Raw genomic sequence first — 21,240 nt, 5'->3', positions numbered from 1 at the left:
AGATAGCATGTCAAAGCGTTTAGTTGTGCGAACTCATTTTTATTTCAATTTCCTACTTAAATTCCCTCATCCTAGCCCTTCTACTCCAATATATTACTCAAAATTGTTTGGCTGAGGTATGTATCTGGGAGCAGTGGTGTCAATAGAGTGGGGTGTGTGATGGCTGCGGTCCGCACTGGATGACACCCAAGTTGGAAAAAAATATCTTGGCAAAAGCATACACATAGGACAAGATAGTAATTATAAAATCCCTAGATATATGTCTAAATATGCTAAGAGACATCCAGATGGTAGTTTAAGTTTAAATAACACAGCACAACGTCATAACATTTCTGTCTTAAATCATAACAAAGGTGATGTTAAGTCTGTTTCTAATTTTAATTAAATTTCAATGTAAAATTTGCAATAACTATTGAATACATTTCCTAAACAGTGTTTTTTTTATAATACTAGTAGACCCAAGGCGTAGCATACGCCGCTATTTCGCAGGGCCGGCCTTAGGCCACTGCAATCAATAAGACCGCAGTGGGCCCCGCTTTTTCTTAGGACCCGCGCTAATTCTAGATGTAAATTTTTAAATTAAACAATTGTATAACTTATAACAGATTTCCCGCGGCCGCCCGATTTACCAGGAGCTCCTGGAAATCTCCCTAAATTGCAAAATATACAAACATGTCATGGACATATCCGAAATTATTAAAAATCTTTTGAAAACTCATACAAATCTCCTGAAATATATAGAAAATATTGTCATTCAATATTAAAAACGCCAATGCTACGCGCGATTAAAAAAAAACGGCAATATGCAATAACCGGAATTGTGGAATCTGGTGAAAGAAGCTTCTCCCGCCTCAAACTAATGAAGAATTACTTGAGATCAACAATTCTCATAGGTAGATTGAAACATTTGGTAATTCTTGCTATTGAGCGTGATCTATGTAGAAACAGAATTCTTATGATATACTGTATGACTTCGCTACACGCAAGGCTCGTGTAGTAATTCTGTACGTAGTAAAGAATGAATAAAATGCAAAAAATAATTGATTTTGTAATACAAACTCTTAATTTTCACTTATTATCCGTATCTCTACCCAAACCTGTCCGCGCGAAATCAGTTTCACATACGGTCCCACAATGGTTAAGTCCGACCCTGCTATTTAGTGACTGGTGAATACTACTTGATCTTCCCCCCCCCTCTTTTTTTTTCGCCTCTAAGATTACGTGTGGTAACTCTAGTCCGTCCGACTTTCAGAAATAAAAGAGTGATCTTTTCGTTACTTGGTGTCCAAACTCTTGAGCCATGAAGAGAATAATATATATATATATATTCATAAATAAACAATAATGATATAAAAGCAACTTTCTAAATAATGTGAGCAATAAAATTCTAAAGCAAACAAACTGTGACTGTAAATACTGAAGAAAAAGGTCAGACATATTGTCCTGTTTGCGGGTCATTCACAAAGGTGCTGCGCATGCGTACTGAAGAAAAAGGTCAGACATATTGTCCTGTTAGCGGGTCATTCACAAAGGTGCTGCGCATGCGTACGTGTAGCAGAACAACACGGAGGAATACACGGAGAATCCACCTGTTTAGAGTTAAAGAAATATTTCTATTTCTATTACAAAGTAATACAAATAAATATTGAAACAGCCGAAATGATAGGCATTTGATTTAAAAATAGTCGATAATATATCAAAGTAATGTGAAAATTGTTATATCGTGTCTGTACTGGATAGTGATGGGTCTTTAAGCTATAGCTTATAGTTAAACTATTGTTAAATCCAGAACTGGTTTTCCCACTCCAAATGTGCGAATTTAATGGATGTATTGTAAAAATTGATTCAATGTCATATTTTATAATTAGTTTTCTTATTTTTATATCAAAGGATTCACTATGTGGTCGAGAGGCGAAGTGCGCTTGAACCTGTCTTGGCTGCCTAGAAGGGGGCTCGAGGTTCGACACCCGACTCGGACAGAGTTGCGTTTACTGAGCGCCTAAAGGCAGCACGGAAAACCAACTCCTAGATACCCCCTCCCCCCACAGGTCCACAAATGAGATTGGACCAAAGCGCTCTGAGCATGCAATAAGCATGAAAGAATCGCTATATAAAAGCTATAATAATATCTGGTACAAATTTTGAGCCCGTAATTTCTCTCACTTCCCATTCTTGAATCAAGTTCGCACAATTATTCATTGTTCCTAACAAAACATGAATCAATAAAAAAAATAAACCAATTAATCAATTAATTAATGTTACAGCATTGAGAGATATGTGGAGTTCTTCCCCTTAGATAAGTTTTTAAAAATATTTTTATTATTTTGCTTGTTTTTATTTGGGCGGCTCTTTCCAACTATTTCGATTAATATAGGCGGACTAGGAGATCTAAAACAAACTAAACAGGTTTCCAACACGAACTGCATAGGCCTAATACACTATTACCCACTAGTAGGCCCACTAGTAGGCCTACTAATCCTGATCATAATCGCTCTATTTACTTTATAGGTCTAGACTCGATCCAGAATATAGATTATCTAGACAAGATCTATATTTCTAGACAAGTTCTAGATATAGTTCTGCATCTAGAATCTAGACTCGATCTAGACTATTTCTAGATCAAGATCTAGTCTAAATCTGGATCTAGACTCTAGATCTAAACTAGATCTAGATGTAGTATCTAGACTTAATCTAGAAATAGACCATAGATCAAGATCTATAACTAAATCTAGAATCCAGACTAGATCTAGAATCTAGACTAGAATATAGACTAGATATAAATTCTATTTCTAGAAACCATATGACTTTACACGTTTAAACTTAAAATTACTAGATCTATCTAAAGCATGAAATCCCCTCTGCGCGGGGGGGGGGGGGGGGGCTGTGTCGGAATTTAGTGATTGATTGATTGTTTTTAGCGTGGTTTAAAGCTAAAAAATACCTCTTTAATATTAAAAACATAGAAAATTATTATACACTCAAAATTCTATGAGTGTTGTCAAAGGGGGTTTTGAGTTTAAATTTCCCTTCAATATAAAAATAAATAAATTTTCACACTCTATAATCTATGAGCGTAGCCAAAGGGTTTTTGAGTTTAACCCCCACACCGCCAGCGGGGTTTGAAGCTAAAAAAAAAAACTCTCCAATATAAAAAAAAGCAAATTACGCACTCAAAATGCTATGAGCGTAGCCAAGCAAATTGGGGGTTTTGAGCTTGAATTTCCCTTCAGAGGGGTTTGATGTTAAAAAATTCCTCTTCAATATAAAAAAGCAATAACAAACTAAAAAAATTCTTTGAGCGTAAGCAAGCCAATGGGCGGTTTTGAGTTTAACCCCTCTCCTCCAGATAACTTTAAAAAAAAATTAAAACCTCTCAGATAGTTTTGAGTTTAAAATCCCCCTACACAGCGTTTTAAGGTTGAAAGCCTCTCTCTTCAATATTATTTCTAAAGCAAACTACAGTCACCAAATTCTTTGACCGTAGCTAAATGGGCTTTTGAATAAATAAAAAAAACAACTCAAGAGATTTTTTAGTTTAACCCCCCTCCCCCCACCTCCCCCCCAAAAGATGATTTTGACGATAAAACTTCCCCGTTCGATATAACATCTAAAGCAAAATAGTCACCTAATTCCAAGAGCGTAGCCAAGAGAGGTTACAAATTTCTACCAGTCTCCATTAATAAAGCGCAATGAAAAGTCATCTGCCAAAATTGAAAAACACTAAATGTGGCTCAACAAAGATGGCTAAGACGGATTTTAGGAGTCAGTTATAGAGATCGGGTATAAATCAAGGAAAACCTATGCGAAACTGGGAGTCGACTCCTTAGTAAGATTGTGAAAGAGCGTCGCATGAGGTTTGCGGGACATGTTTTCCTACAAAAATAATTACTCATAATAAGATTTGCGATGACAATTTGGCGCCAGACACTTTCATGGAAGTCGTCAGAGCAGGTGGAAAGAGGCTTCATTATCACTGACAGATTTATGTGGAAACAGCATTCCTGCAAATGGGCTGAACGGCGAGGGAGGGTCTAAGTCAATAAGAATAGCACATTAGTTTTTTAAATAAAACTTTTAATAGCAAGATAATGCACTGTAGATCCCTCAGAATATGCATTTAGTTGGCTTTCAATACCAGAACTAGTGTCCCGCGCCGGAGAAGCTCTCAGCGCTCCCCCAGACCTCTTGCTGGTAAGGATGGGGAGTCTACAATGTTTCCACCAACTATTCTAAGTCACAATAAACGTCTTCTGAAAGAATTAAGGGTAAGAATCTAATAGATATTAATTATGTACACACACACACATCCAGATATATAATTTTTTTTCGCGGGGGGGGGGGGGGGCGGAGAAAAATCCCCCCCCCCCTAAAAAAAAGTCCTGGCTACGCCCATGATCTAGTGCTATGTCAATATTATGATCAGGATGAGTTGGCCTACTACTGGATAATTGTGCGCTTATGCTTTTCGCATCAGATTCACTTCTTGATGTAATACTACTGCTTCCATAACAAATAAATCTGCACCCCTAAGCTATTAGAAGATAAGCCTTTTCCTTAAAAGATTGTAAATGTAAATTTTGTTCAAATTGTTTAATACAATGAAATCTAAATCTAGATCTATATCTGACCTCTATTTAGTCTAATTTAGATTGTTGTCAAGTGTATAATGTGGATATGTCAAAACTGCGCGCTATAAAAGTAGTTCTTTTTTTTTTTTAACTTAAAACCAAAACGAAGTTTGTATGAAAATTCTTTAAAAAAACAACATTTGAATCAGTATTTCCTTCTATGAGTTATTTAATTAATAGAAATATATATTGTATAATGATCCGTTCACACTTTTTTAAATTGTGACCTTAGATGCGCGAATCTATGAATGAAGCTTGAGTTATAAATGAAGAAGTCTGTGACCTTTTAAAAACAAAAATTACCTCCCCTGAAGTTTTTCATTTAAAAGTGATGAATAATTTTTTTCTTAAATCTGCTTGCAAAGATAATATTAAAAATGAAATTATTCACTTTCCGAAAAGAAAACAAGGTTACATAGACAATTAGTGTGGAAACACAAACTCAAAATCGGCCATCAAAGTGGTCCACCCAGGCAAGCTTCAATATTTTCAGAAAGAACATCCGAATGAAATCCGAATGAAATTATATCAAAGACAAATTAGAGATAAGAATTGAGAAAGAAGTTTGATAGATCTTGTGTAGTGAACCAACGGTCCAGCAGATCAAAGGATAGGTGCAAGTGAATGCAAAGTTAGATGTGAACCTGGCCTAACTAGTTCCCCTTTCAGACCTTGTGGTCTATAGGTTCATCTGTTTTTGTGGCCTTCGGTTAACGAGAGTGTCATGTAGTCAGCACAACGACCAACTGCCTTTACTTTTCCCCAACTAATGTCAGGTACCCATTAGAGCTGGGTGAACTCAGAGGCGCCCAAGGATTCCGAAGTTGAAAATCCCAGTCTTCACCATGATTCGAACCCCGGGACCCCCGGTTCGGAAGCCAAGCGCTTTACCGCTCAGCTACCGCGCCTCTCCTGGTCAAAATGAAGTCTTATAATTGATGTAATTGTTTTGAAAAGGATCAATCTCTTATTCAAATCTTTTTAAGGGTTATTCAAATCCTCAAAAAAATAAAACAAAAAAACAACAATATAACGCTTTCTTATCAATTATATCATATTCAAGAAATTGCAGTTTACAAGATTACTATTCGTTTTAAATTAGGTCTAACTTATAATGCATACTAATTAGCTTTTTCTCTTTAAAAAACTGCTTGCATAAGTGATTTAAAAAATTAGATTTTTCGCTTTCAGAAAAAAAAAAGGAGCCGTTGCATCAGAACTTTGAATAGTCTAAAATATTGTGATGTCGGATTTTCACTATCTTTTTTAGTTTACGAGATCTAAACGGGACGGACGGACAGACATTTCAAACAAAACTAATAGCGTCTTTTCCCCTTTCGGGGGCTGCTAAAAAGGAGCTTTTGCATCAGAACTTTGAATAATATAAAATATCATGATGTCCAATTTTTTATCTCTTCTAGTTTCTGAGATCTAAACTGGAAGGCGGAAGGACAAACGTACAAACAAGGCTATCAGCGTCTATTTCCCTTTAGGGGGCAGCTAAAAAGAAATGAAAAAAAATATTCTCGCTTATAGAATCATTGTTAGAATTTTAGTTCAAATACAAAACTTTTATCTCTTGACAACGATGGCCATTACTCTTGCATTGACTCGTTAGTAAACTAGCATTCCATAGCAGAAGTTTTGCTTGGGTTACTATGACTACAGTTTCTAAGACGAAATGTATGGAATTATCTAAACCAGTGTTTCCCACTTTTTTTTTCTTTACTGAACACTTCTCGCTATATAACTTTTTAGAGGAACACTTTGCTTATTTTCTAAAGAGATATATTCACTTGGTGGCCCGCTGGTTAGTCAACACATATTCGCACCACGCGGAACTCAGTTTGCGAAACACAGAACTAAACAATTCTTTGTGAGTTTGTAATGGAAATATAAAACTAAATAAAAAAAACAACATAATTTGTTTTAAAAAGTCAGCAACAACAAAAAAAAAGTGACAACACATACTAAAATAAATAACTTTTAGAAAAAGAGAAGATAGACAACGTTACAAACATTCATGGCTATTTATATGTGTACAAATAAAAGATGAGTTACTTCCCTTCCCTAACGTTTATGAAAAAAAAAAAAAAAAAAAGATAAAACTAGAGAAGATTTAAAAAAAAAATTTGAAAAAGGGGGGCGGGGTAAGACTGCACAAGGTAAAATAAAATTACAAATGCCACCATAAATGTAAATGTGTGTTTGTTTTTCACATCATTTTCTTTAATAAACATTTTGGCTTGTGTATGTGTGTTTATTAAGAGGCACACTTTTATTTTCAAAAAAGTTTTTTATGATATTACTTTAAAATTAAAAACAAAATGAAACGATGATAGACTAAAAATTGATGCAATTATTTGTTTACATTAACATTGGTTTATTTAATGACTGTATGGTATCTCCAACTATACATACCAAACACTTGCTAATATAAGTAAAAATATAATACATGTACCATGTTTCTCAAAATACTTCAAGTTTATTATACATAGACACCATGGTTATTTGCCTAAGTCGCTGGAATTCAAGGGTTCATTAAAAAAAAGCTACGTGCTTATTAAATTATCGTCAAATGATATCTCGCGCCAAAACGTCCCGTCGCCAAAACGACTCGCGCCAAAACGTCCCGTCGCCGAAACGGCGGGGCCAAAACGGCGTCGCCAAAACGGCGGCGCCAAAACGTCACGTACCGCAATTTCGTGCTCCAAAAATTACGTGAAAAGAAAACCATTGCGACTACCTTTGTAATGATTACCGATTCCCAGTCCTGCCTCCAAGCCATGGCTGGCTTAGGGGGAAAGTCCAAATCGGTGGAAGAGGCATTAGGCGCCGCAAATAACATCCGCCTACTTATTGGAGCTGTCATCGTTATGCAGTGGGTGCCCTCGCACTGCGGCGTGAGGGTCAATGCCGTGGCTGATGCTCTAGCACGAGAAGGAGCGCTGGCCGTGCCCACTTTCGAGTCACCAAGTACATTCCAACAGGCTACGACAGCAATACGAGAGTGGGTACATGAAAAGTGGTTGAAATCCTGGGATGACTCCAACACTGCCAGGGGAGTCTGGCAGCACATGCGCCGCCCAAATCGAGAGAACCCGTGGTGGAGGCTAAAAAGGTCGGAACAAACAACAATAGCGCAGTGGCGTACGGGACACTGCCCCATAGGTGCGTACTTCGACCGGTTCCGGCCAAATTTTGATGCCCGTTGCCGACACTGTGGGGAATCAGAAGAGACGGTGGCGCACGTCTTGCAAGAGTGTCCGCACCTCTGCGAGCTCCGGGAAGACGTATCTAGTGATTCACTATGTTTGTGCGGAAGCTATGAGGCACTACGCCAAACAGCAGAGTTCCTTACCAGGGCACTACGGGAGACCTAGGTCTCCCTGCCTTGTCACCAATTGTAGTTCATCTCTCAGGTAATTGTAGTTTGCTTTAGAGTAATATTGAAGATAGAGGTTTTCCACCTTAAAACGCTCTGTAGGGGGATTTTAAACTAGAGGAAAAGAGTTTAAACTCAAAACCCCCAATTCGCTTGGCTACGCTCAAATAATTTTAGTGTGTAATTTGCTTTTTTTTAATATTGAAGAGGTATTTTTTAGCATCAAACCCTTGTGATTGGGGGTATGAACTCAAAACCCCTTTTGGCAACGCTAATAGCATTTTGAGTGCGTAATTTGCTTTTTTTTTTACATTGAAGATGTATTTTTTAACTTCAAAAACCGCTGGCGGGGGGTTTAAACTCAAAACCCATATGGCTACGCTCTTAGATTTTAGAGTGTGTAATTTGCTTTTTTTTTTTTTAATTGAAGATGTATTGTTTAGCTTCAAACTCCACTGGAGGGGAGTTTTAACTTAAAACTGAGTCAAAACCCATTTAGCTACGCTTATAACATTTTGAGTGCATAATTTGCTTTTTCTTCATATTGAAGAGGGGTCTATCGTAAATTTTGGAGGGGGTTTTAAAATCAAAATCTTCCTTAACTGTGCACTCGGAATTTGGGGATTATCGTTTGCATTTTTTTGTGTTTTGTTTTATAGAAGAGAAGGGATTTAACTGCAAAAACCCCTGGTAGGGGGGTTTCAAACTCAAAACCCCTGGTAGGGGGTTTTGAGTTAGGGGTTTTAAACTCAAAACCCCCTGTTAGGGGTTTTAAACTCAAAACCCCTTTGGCTGCGCTGGGGCAAGTGATGGTTTAGTATTACAATCTCACCTAAAATAAAGAAAATCATTTCGGATGGGGGAAGGGGTCAAACCCCCCCCGGCTACGACCATGACACCAAGGTATTTGGCCCTTAAATCTGTGTTACTGGTTTACCATGAATAAGTAAATGTGATATTTATTTGTTGTCGTTTGTTGTCGTTTGTTGTTACTCTTAATAAATGACTTTTTTTTTCTGGGTGGAAAGACATGTTCCACTATGATTCCTATTTCTGTAATTCATCTAATTTTCTTTTTAAAATTTCTGTATCTTGTGTGGTGTTTATTGTTCTATACATTATATGCAATCGTCTGCAAATAATCTGACTATTGTTCCTGAATGTGACAGGTGGGGAAATGTGATGTGTGTTTGGCGCGTTTTAATGTCTAGGGGATGATTATTTTTAAAGCTATCACACACCAACCTATCAGCGTATGAATCGGGAGCAGACACGCAACGAGACAAAGCAATGAGAGATAGATACAAAAGTTAAAAATGAAGAATATTTATTTACATAAATATACATATAAGAATAAAAAGGGGGAGGGTTTGCTTCTATCTCTAAATAATACTAGCTTAAATCATCACTCTTGCACCTAATAAGAGAGTATGTCACTTTGTCCTCTGACTTAGCTGGTTTTCCTGTTGATGTCGCAGCTGGCTGTGTCCTGGCTTGAGGTTCTGCAGCTGGAGGTGACGCTCTAGCGGATATAGGGACGCCGGTGATATAGTTCTTGTGGAGTTTCAATCCCAAAATCTAATATCTGTAGTGGGCACAGTAGGGCGGGTGGCCGGCTACCGTGGGCACACGGTTACTGCGGGCAGAGCGGATCTGCCGTGGGCAGCGTAGTTGACAGGATATGTCCAGTGAGTTGCAGAGGGTTGGCGTAGCTATGACGTCTCACACAGATCTGAATCTATAGGGACGTCGCACCTAATAGCTTGACAGGTGGGCTATCGAATAGGCGGGCAATGCCGATAGCGCCAAGTGGTAGAGTTGAGTAGATCTCAGTAGGCAAGTGCAGTGCTGAATAGCACTAAGCACCGATGCAGGTAAGTAGATCGTTGATCCAATAAGTAAATAGGCAGGTAAATAGATCGTTGATCCAATAAATAGGCAGACACCTGAGGGAGGCTGGGGATAAATAAAGACAAGTTAGGACATGTCTCTCATGCATCTTATCGATGCCCTCGACTGAGGTGCATTCGTCAGATTGGTAAAATTGCTTTAGAGCACAATGGGGAGATGATGACAAATGGGATTTGGAAAATAGATGGCTGATAGTAGCAATATAAAAAGGTACATAAAAAGGAAAGTAATAATATAAAAATGTACATAAAAGGGGAAATAATAATCTCAAATAAGCAACACAGGTGGATAGAGAAAGAGAGGGGGGGGGAATGGGCGATGGTCAGCGACCCAGACGATTTGTTTACATATGACCGTGGGTCGAGAACAATGGAGCGCGCTTGAATGGAGAGGGTGTCCGTTCAAGCGGCGCAACTCTCATTAGAGTAAAATGAGTAAAGGGGAGATAATTCATAACTCTTTTCTAGACGCAGTATTAGTGCGCTAGTAAAATTATCACGGTTGTCAGCCGAGATAAAGAAAATAAAATAAGATGTACAAATATATACATGGTTGCATCAACGATCAATTGAGCAACGTAGCATTAATAGATTAATGCAATTCATAAATACATACATAGGACATGTCTATGTTCTCTACTTACGCCAGTGAGAAATACACAATGCACTAATTAAATATAAATGAACTAAGCAAAATACACATGATAATATCCAATGGAAATAGCACAAAAGTAATTAAGATGGAACTTGTGATTAAGTTCGGCTTACCACCAGGTATTCCGCTAGGAGAAAGGGTAAATGAAGTAGTCCAGACTCGATAGCTCAGCTCGAATGAGAAATGAAAGAGTCTGATTTTATTTGGATCTACTTTATATAGGCCTGAAAAATGCGAGCGGAAACAGGAAATGTCCTAGGCTTAGAATTATCTTAGACGTGGGTGAAGTCCGACAAGAGATGGGATTCGCACATTGGGAGGTCAATGGGCGTGTTTGTCCTCGTGGTCTCCTAGATCAAAGAGAGGCATAGGAGAAAAAGGGGGGGGGGGAGTGACTTGCATTCCACACAAGGTGGTGTCCACTGCGGCTGTCAGACATCCTGCGATAAGATCAAGGAGTCTGTGTGTATCTTTGCCCCGGTCAAGGGAAGATAAATGAAAGGACGCGCCTTAACTATCTCCAATGTGGTCAACTAAGTCTAGCCTGGAGCGGAAAATGTGTGGCGGGTGAATAATTTAGGGGTAGGATGGGGAATTATTAAAATAAAATAAATAAATAATGAAAAATAATAATTAATTCGGTGATAAATTTGAGTGACTCTGACAGCGAGTTTTTGACTTGTCACACTGAACTAATGCAATTTGGTAAATCGCTTATGCAAATTATTAATAGTAATGGACCTAAGACTGTTCCTTAGGTAAACCTGAGTTTATTTTATTGGTGTTGATTTTTTATAACAGTTTGTTCTCTTTCTATCAGAAAATTCTGAATTCATTGGTGTAATGAGCCATCAATGCCAAAATATTATATTTTTTTAAGCAAGCTATGTTTGTGAACTTTGTCAAAAGCTTTAGAAGAATCTAATAAGATAGCATTTTGATATGAACTTAAAATGAATAATTTTAGACCGATAGTATGATCAGGATTAATAGGCCTACTGGTACGAATAATAGTGTACTTTATGCTGTTCGCATCTAATTCACTTCTTAATGTGATACTAGTGTTAACATTACTAATATATCTGCACCCCTAAGCTGTCAGAAGATAAGCTATTGCCTTAATAATTCATAGATGTAAATTTTGTTCAAATTATTAATACATAGTTATATTTAAATCTAGATAATGATCTGGGCTCTATTTAGACTTATTTAGACCGTAAAGTCTATAATTAAGATATGTGAAAACTGCGCTCTATAAGAGTAGTACTTTTTAAAAATAAACTTACAACTAAAGCTAAGTTCGTCTCAATTTTTTTGAATCAATATTTCATTCAATGAGTTAGTTAGTAAATGGAAAATGTATTTAATAATGATCCTTTCATACCATTTCATTTGTGATTGTGACCTTAGATGCAAATTTGTTGTATTAATGCGCAAATCTATGAATGAAAATTGAGTTATTAATAAAGAAGTGTTTGACATTTGAAAAAACTTACCTCCCATGAAGTTTTTCATGTATTTCTTTTTTAATCCCCTTGCATAGTTATTTTAAAAAATTAAATGGTTAGTTTTCGAAAAAGAAAAATAGTATAAATAATGATGTCCAATTTTCAGTTTCTCTTCTAACTTCTAAGATTGGGACGGACAGACACAAATCTAATAGCGGCTATTTACCTTTCGGTGGCCGCAAAAACCATTCCTGCTTTAAAAAATAGTAAATCTCTCTAATGATTACACTCAAGTAACTAGCAGTCCATATTTTGTTTTTATATAAAGTCGTAATATTTTAAGATAAGATACATTTATTTTGTTCCGACAATAATTAGAATACGTGAATGAATTTCTTAGAGTTGAGTAGTTTTTAATTGGAAAGTTAGACCCGATTTGTGACCTACATATTTGTCACTTCTCACAACCTTAAGGAGGTAAAGGTCTCGGCGTCGTCGACGCTTTTCTTTATCTCAAATCTTATCTTATAAGCTAGAGACGTTCCTTCCAGATGTTGTATGTAATGATTTGCTCATGTCCATGTTAACCTATTGGTGCTTGCTAAGTAGAGACTCAAATTCTAGTAAGTGCTATGATAGTTGACTTAAAAAAAATGTTTTGTTTAGGGCATAATGATTTCATAAGTATGTAACCATTTCCTTTTAATAATAAATATTATTATAATCAATCTCGAAATAAAAAAGATTTCTCTGGCGCTGACAGTATTGACTTATTTTTGATTCTAGTTTGTACTACTGTAATCTCCCTTAAATAGTGTATGTAGAGAATTTTTTTTTGTAATTAATATATGGTGTCGAGATGAACTCTTTAGCGCGTGAGTTGAGAATATTAACAAGTAAAAAGAAATATATGTTTTAAATAAAATTAATCTTATCTAAGGGGGAGAACCCCATATATATGCACGAATAAACTCCTTTTTCTGTATAAAACAAAATTAATGACCACTAAATTTGTATTTTTGTTTAATTTTTTAAACTTTATTAATGTGTTGGCATTGACTGATTATGTAAAAGTTCAAATAAATCCGAGAATGGAACGTGGCAGAAAAGAACATGTCCGTAATATATTGGGAGAGTAACACTCCACATATTCAGCCATATCTCTCAATGGCATTTATTTCCGTTGTTCTATCCCCAACAAAATAATTAATATCCAACATTTAAATAAATCGCTCGTTTATTTTTGAATTGCCTTATGTTTCGTCAGGAGCAATGAATAAGTGGGTCAAGTTTCAACGAGAAAGGGTGTTGAAGAAGGAACGTGTTCAATTATCTAAGGGGACGAAACCTTACTTATTTTGCCGTATTTGTGAATACTGAAGGAATCAATACCTTTGTTGGTATCAAACAAACAATTAATAACCAATAATTAATTAATCAATTAGTTTGTATTATTGATACATGTCTTGTCTGTGCCAATGTGTAATTATGCAAAGTTTCAAATTGATCAGAGAATGGGAGTGAAAGAAACATTCTATCTTCCAGACAGAGTGAGTTGGTATAAAATTTGTAAAAATGAATTAAGTCTAAAATAGTTTCCGACAATTATGTAGTAACTAAGTGGCTGAACGCTTGAAAACCTAATAGAGGCGTTACAAATTCAAATTTCGGTGAATAACATTTTGAATAATTTCAACTAATGACATTAGCTGTGGAAAGCTTAAAAGATTGGTCATTTTGCTCCCCACAAGACACCCTTGTTAATCGATGGACTTTAAAAACAGATGCACGCTACTCTATCTGCACTATAGATGAGATATTCAGAAATGGTGTTTTAGCTAAAGGTATAAAAAAAAATCAACTAGGAAAATCTCCAATATGAAAGTTAGAATAAACTCTGAAAATAAATCACAAAAATTAACGGAACGATTGCAAGAATGTTTTTGTCTCGTTGTTTAATAGAACAAATTTACTATTTATTGAGTAATGCAAATACAACGTGTGACATTATTTCTGTTTAGACACATACATTTATACCAGAGATTGTTAGGCAGATATCTTGCTCCTCTCTCTTTGCCCCTGTGGTGGTGCCACTGACAAATCCTTCAATGACATGGACGACCTTTCCAATGTTGGCAACTATCTCGGCTAGGTTGATGTTTTCAACGTCTCTGGCGGTGACTCCACTAACAAATCCGTCAATGACATGGACGACCTTTCCAATGTTGGCAACAATCTCTGCTAGGTTGATGTTTTCAACGTCTCTGGCGGTGACTCCACTGACAAATCCATCAATGACATGAACGACCTTTCCAATGTTGGCAACAATCTCGGCTAGGTTGATGTTTTCCTCTCTCTTGCCGCTAATGGTTGGGTCGGTGCAAACTTTAGCTCCAAGAACGGTGAAGCAGACTTCTCTCTTGGCAACTGCACCAGAAACAAATCCGTCAATAACGTGGATAACGTTTCCAAGGTTGGCAACGATTTGAGATAAATTAAAATTTTCAACGTCTCTGGCGGTGACTCCACTGACAAATCCGTCAATAACATGGACGACCTTTCCAATGTTGGCAACAATTTCGGCTAGGTTGATGTTTTCAACGTCTCTGGCGGTGACTCCACTGACAAATCCGTCAATGACATGGACGACCTTTCCAATGTTGGCAACAATCTCAGCTAGGTTGATGTTTTCAACGTCTCTGGCGGTGACTCCACTGACAAATCCGTCAATGACATGGACGACCTTTCCAATATTGGCAACAATCTCGGCTAGGTTGATGTTTTCCTCTCTCTTGCCGCTAATGGTTGGGTCTGTGCAAACTTTAGCTCCAAGAACGGTGAAGCAGACTTCTCTCTTGGCAGCTGCCCCTGAAACAAAGCTGTCAATGACATGGACGACATTTCCAATGTTGGCAACGATTTCCGCTAAGTTGAAGTTCTCCTCTTTTTTGCCCAGAGTATGAATCCAGTTTGGATCTATGACTAAGTCGTTCAATGATACGGCTTTGGCCGAGGCTGCAACTATTACAGCAGCTACAAGAAGAAGAAGCTTCATGATTTCACCTGTTGATTGGATGGAAACCATTATAAGCAACTGATTTATACTAATACATTATTCCTAATCTATTTGTTCCCAATCCATTTTTCAATTGCTTTTGTATCCTCAGCCCTAACCTAACCACTTCTTTACCATACCCTAAACACAAAACTATCCTCAACATGAACCTACTCAAAGCAATTGAATTTATTTTTTTTTTACAAAAAATAGTATACTCATATACCTAACATCCAAAAGCTTAATGCTAATGCAAATTCTGAATACCTTAAAATTAAATGTTAGAACTGATCATGTTGTTGATTGTCTGTTTGTTGATAATTATAGGTTCTAGATGTTGATGTTGCATGCGAGTTCGTTGAAGACAGAATAACAATGAATATATTTGATAACTCAGGCTGATAACTTCAAACAATTTAATGAACAATAAAAAGGGCACAGTCCTCTGTCGTCCTCCAAGGCGTCCTGTCGTTATTCTCTCTAGTTCGTAATCCTACTTTTTAATTACTCGTCACGTCACTAAGGAAAAACCCGATTAAACTCAACTTCTAACACGTCTTGTGTCATTACAATGGCAATGGCAAATTAATAAAATATTCATTAATTAAGAAATTTCACGTTGAGAATAATAACTTTAAAATGTTTTGCTAGACTTTGATGTAACTTCATGGAACAGTAACAGGGAAAAGAAGTAGAGGCAGGCATAGAAAGCGTTAAGAAGACAACAGGATAGAGAGGGCACGCTTGTCACTAGAGGAGATTCTTAAGGCTAAAAGAAATTGAGAAATGACGGAAGACAGTCGACAATTCATATTTGTTCCCCCCATGCTTCAATAGACTAAAGAAAAGGTGAAGGGAAACATTAAATATAAGTACATGAACCATAAAACGTAATTTAAAAAATCTTTTTAAAAAAAAAAGGCTTATCTAAGCGAAACAACTCTGCACAGACAACTATATCTCTAAAAATGTAGTAGTTCTTTGCTTATTCGATTTCAAAGAAGCAAATTAATTACCAATAATTGATTAACTAATTGTTAATTTTTTTTATTGATTCAAGCCTTGTGTATGTCAATAATTGTGCAAAGTTTCAACTTGATCCTTGAATGGGTATGGGAGAAATAATGTGTGCACACATTCGACCTCCCAGAGTTGATTGTGCACACATTCGACCTCCCAGAGTTGATTGTGCACACATTCGACCTCCCAGAGTTGATTGTGCACACATTCGACCTCCCAGAGTTGATTGTGCACACATTCGACCTCCCAGAGTTGATTGTGCACACATTCGACCTCCCAGAGTTGATTGTGCACACATTCGACCTCCCAGAGTTGATTGTGCACACATTCGACCTCCCAGAGTTGATTGTGCACACATTCGACCTCCCAGAGTTGATTGTGCACACATTCGACCTCCCAGAGTTGATTGTGCACACATTCGACCTCCCAGAGTTGATTGTGCACACATTCGACCTCCCAGAGTTGATAGAAGCATTGCAAAACGTTCGTGTCTCTGAAACGGGTTCTATTGGTCTTAGTACTCACCAAGATTGTTGGTCTGTTCTATCAGGAGCAATAGGAGCTATGGATCTCAAACTTGTCTAAGTTTATATAGTAAATAAAATCGTGACCTCGTGACAAGACAAACAAAACACTATTTCTTTTCTTGTTTTTGGCGTTATCTTTGAGAAATAGATATCAATCTTTTATGATTAGGTCCATATTAAAATGTGCTGACTAACTAATGTGATTTTAAAAAAATGCACAATGAATCATAAAAAAATAAGATTTACTTCTAATAGTGCTAATATAGAGCTTAACAGATCCAAGTGACGTCAGAACAAAGGATTCAATGACTTAGGCTAATTACTGATATGCATGACCTGAATAAAGACCCTTCCCTTTCCCCGTGGTACTTGTTTGCTTAGTGCGATCTGCTGTCTATGTTACGCATGCGCACTTCTGGCAAAAAACAAAGTACTTTAAACCAACTAATGGCTTTTCAATTTTGGCTTTCTTGTATAACAGCGAGAACCACAGTTGATACATATAACAAGGTTACAAAGACAGTTAGGATGGACACACGAACTTAAAGTCGCCCCCGAAGTGGTCCACCTAGACACAGACGGACAGATCTATACATTGGTAGAGGATAGAACATATAAGCCTGTAAATAAATATACTTAAAAAATAATCAAAAATCTATTTTACAGGATGTGACTCACAAAAAAAAGATTACAAAGAGAGTTTGTGTTTTCAATAATCGTTTCTTGTAAATTACTTTCTTATTTTAAAATCCTGAAAAACCTATTGTCGATATATTTGAAAAAAAAAAGTCATTTGACATAAATTTGTTTTCAGTTAAAAATTCGGAAAATTGATATTGATAAATTAACTATAGTAATGTAGTGTCAAAGAATATAAGTCAATTCTGCGATTTAAAACAATCATTTGATATAATTTATTTTTTATAAAACAATATCCGGAACAACTTTACAGTTAATGAAATATTGATATTTTAACCGATATTATATTTTGTCGTTCTCCATTTAGCTAATTGGGTGGGGGGGGGGGGCGAATACATGTACTGCCCTTCCCACTCTACCCCTCTTAGTCGGGGGGGGGGCGGTCCTATTTTTATGGAGAAATCATAGTTTGTAAACAAAATTAGTTAAATACCTATATAATATAAGCTACGTATTGATATGTGAACCCATATGTATATTACAGTATATCACCTTCTAATCTCAAATTTTATCATTAGTAAATATAAAATGAAAAAGTGTTTTTATCAGGTGAGAGGGCCGATACTTGCAATCGCCTTCCGCCCATCGGAAAAAAAATACTTTTTCTGTTTGTATTATAGTTAAGGAATTACAAAATTTAAAAAAAATCTGTCACTAAAATGTCATTAAATATATATATTATACGCACGTTTATGCATAGGGTTTGGTTTTACTGGGCGTTAGGGTTAGGGTTTTGAAAAAAAGCCCCCCCCCCTCCAAAGTTCTTGATCCGCTAGTGCATTTACCAACCATCCAGACTAGTGACAGGAACATAGCGAATTGCAGTTGTTAAAAATATTTCTAATCGCACAGATTTATTATGTCTGCGTCGATCATGCTTATGATGACATTATTGATCCCAAATAATTGATACAATTAGACTTTCTATAAGTTTTTTAAAAATGTATTTTTTGTTTGTTTCGTAATAAATGCATTTAAATAGTAATCACGGAAATGTTCACCCTTGACTGATCTAAAGTAATCGATACAGGTACACTCAGTATGAACTTTGTTTTTTAAAAGTGCGCTTGAACTTGGCTTGTCTTGGCTACCTAGAAGGGGGCTCGAGGTTCGACACCCGACTCGGGCAGAGTTGTGTTTACTGAGCGCCTAAAGGCAGCATGGAAAACCAACTGCTATATACCCCCTCACCCCCACTGGTCCACAAAAGAGATTAGACCAAAAGCGCTCTGAGCATGCTATAAGCATGAAAGTAGCGCTACATAAGAGCTATAATAATAATAATAATAATCGTGCCCCCATTCCCCCACCCCCCTTACTACACTTCTGATCATGTTAGCTACTAAGTCCAATGCTCTTCAAATTTGTATATCGTACTGCGATTTCGTCATTGCTATATGACAAAGCAAATCTGTTACTGTAGCATGGAGCCAGTTAGATCTAGATCTAGATAAACTAAAACTGGGATCGTACAAATGTTAAAAGAAGACGGGCCTATAGTAGACAGAACATGAGATAAAATGATTTGGGGGGGGGGGGGGTTGTGATCTTAGTTACATAAACCCAGATCACTAGTCTTGTCAAGTGGGGAAAAAACTTTGCGTGGGCTCCTGATAGAACGAAATCACTATTATGATTGTTCTACCTTTCTGTCTCAAAAAGATTTGAAAAACTCAAATCTAATAAGATTCGTGATGCTCAAAATAGTTGCAACTTTCTTTTTATATAAGCAAATACATTTAAACCATATTTAAAACTGAATCTCTTTTCGACACACTCATGACGTAAGACAGGACAAACACACAATCCATAATATTATTAATGCTTGCTATGGATTTGATTAATGTATCATATAGATTTATCATGTTGCACTTTGTTTATATATATGTATTTAAGACTATTATACAATTATATTGTTGTAACTCTGTTCCCGAGCTCACTTATATGGTGCGCACTGTTCCACACTAGGTATGGAAAAACAGGACAGGAACTAGAGACATGGTGGATTCCGGCTAAGTTGTAAAGAAGTGACTAAGAGAACTTTGCATCCTGTTGGTTTGTGTGTCTCGACTGCTTCATTTAGTTAATTATTAATTCACTATAACTGTTAATCTTCCTTTTGTTTGAGTGCTTGCCATAGATTTACTGCAATATGCATATTTTATGCAGAAAAGTACTAGCTATTTTTGATTTTAAATACCGGTATAGAAAAAAAACGTAGTGCACTGTTTTATCAACGTCAATAGTGGCAACACTAATTAATTATACCAGAAATGTATGGATCAAAAAAGACCATACAGATAAACTATAACAGAAATGTCTGCAACGTGAAACAGCAAATTATAAAAACTATTTTAAAAAAGCGGAGCATATCTCCACATTTACAGACAGCTGTCAATACTCTTGGATTTATTTCCCCTTTAAATATCAAACAAAATAATTAATTAATCAGTTAATTAAAAAAAAATAGGTTTGTGTTTTGAAATGTATAGTAAATAATTGTGTAAAGATTCCACCCAGACAGAGTTGATATAAGATTTGTACAAAATAAAGTTGCATTCTTCAGTCTATAGAATCCTGTTATTAAAGATATTTATTCAATATCAGCAAAGCATATTGGTAAATTAATGGTCCTTAATTAGTGAATGCGATCTCTCTTGTGTTTGTATGTCCCATCTGTCATCTTGTGTGAACCCAGTTGACCCACAGCAAAAAGGTTAGGTAGCTCAAACTGTATTTAATTCTAAATGTTAACTAATTGTTTGCCTTGTTTCACACAAGTAGACAAATTACTTAAACATTTTTTTTACATATCTTGATAAGAATATTATGCTATCCTGAGTATTTACAAGATCTGAACTGTCAGGAGCTGACGTGCAAGACAGAACTAAAAGGTTCTGCCGAGGACCCCCCCCCCCGTTCCAAAAGTTCATATAATATACGTCACACTTATACTGCTATAGCACTAGAGAGAATGCTATGCACTCATAATACTAAAGTAGCGGCACATATCAATATGAAGTATGAGGGAGTGACATTACAAGAGAGAAAAACGTTCTTCCTTCAGGGAACAATACCAGAAAAAAGAGGCAGACAGAGAAAGCAATGAGAAGACAACATAAACGAATGGACGGGTCTGTCATTGTCAGAGATTCTATCCCATTCATCCATCCGTCACAATGGCGCTCTGTGCCTGCTTCAACACATCTATTCCTTCAGATCCCTCCTGAGCCTTTTGTCTCCACGCCCGAACCCCAAGCAATTGTAGATCTGTCTCAACATCATTAATCCATCGCATTCGGGGTCTGCCTTTGGGTCGTCTGCCTTTTGATTTTTGCAGTATACAATTTTGTTTCTCTGTTCTCTGATATTCTTTCAAGGTGACCTTCCAAAGGTAGTCTGTTTTTTTTTTCTGTCACTATCGTGAGGTCTTCATACAATCAATATAGCTCATGGTCCTCCGCCCCGTTTCATCTTGTATAGCACCATAGATTTTCCTGTAATTATGATTGTATAAGATAAGACAAGATAAGAATAAGATAGAGAGGAATAGAGAATGACAGTCAACAGATCTTGTGTGGTGCCCCAACGGTCCAACAGACTAAGGGATAGGTGAAGGTGATGATGAAGGTTGAATGTTGTTGTTTTAAATGTCGCGGATTGCTGTGTGTGTTTGTACAATTCGATTTTACTTGTATAGGTCAGTACCAATAGATGAAGGAATGACCGGAAGTGAGTAATTTTGCTTGAGGACAGTATGATACTATTAGGAGATATTAATGTTGATCTATGTTTATTCGACAAAGTTATTAGGTGTTTTTATAGTTACAATAGAACTCGACGACGATAAGACAGCGGTGAGAAACTTTATCATTAATTTCAATGGAAGAACACAAATAAAGAACTATTACAG

General features: G+C 36.6%; 1 protein-coding gene across 1 annotated transcript; it reads right to left on the bottom strand.

Annotated features, from left to right (window-relative positions):
• Nucleotides 1–13,962: 13,962 nt before the first annotated feature.
• Nucleotides 13,963–16,772, bottom strand: LOC106052586 (uncharacterized). The gene is made up of 2 exons (XM_013208003.2): nucleotides 16,627–16,772; nucleotides 13,963–15,089 (listed from the first exon to the last, which is right to left on the bottom strand). The coding sequence occupies exon 2, from the start codon at nucleotides 15,079–15,081 to the stop codon at nucleotides 14,044–14,046; it is 1,038 nt and encodes a 345-aa protein (XP_013063457.2). The 5' UTR covers nucleotides 15,082–15,089; nucleotides 16,627–16,772; the 3' UTR covers nucleotides 13,963–14,043.
• Between the last annotated feature and the right edge of the window lie 4,468 nt (nucleotides 16,773–21,240).

Source organism: Biomphalaria glabrata, chromosome 17 (assembly GCF_947242115.1).
Source record: "Biomphalaria glabrata chromosome 17, xgBioGlab47.1, whole genome shotgun sequence".
Classification (NCBI taxonomy): Eukaryota; Metazoa; Mollusca; class Gastropoda; family Planorbidae; genus Biomphalaria; species Biomphalaria glabrata.
This window is presented reverse-complemented; position numbering and strand designations above follow the sequence as displayed.

Excerpts from the sequence above, each read along its gene's own strand:
- LOC106052586 (XM_013208003.2), bottom strand. The coding sequence starts at position 15,081 with ATGAAGCTTCTTCTTCTTGTAGCTGCTGTAATAGTTGCAGCCTCGGCC.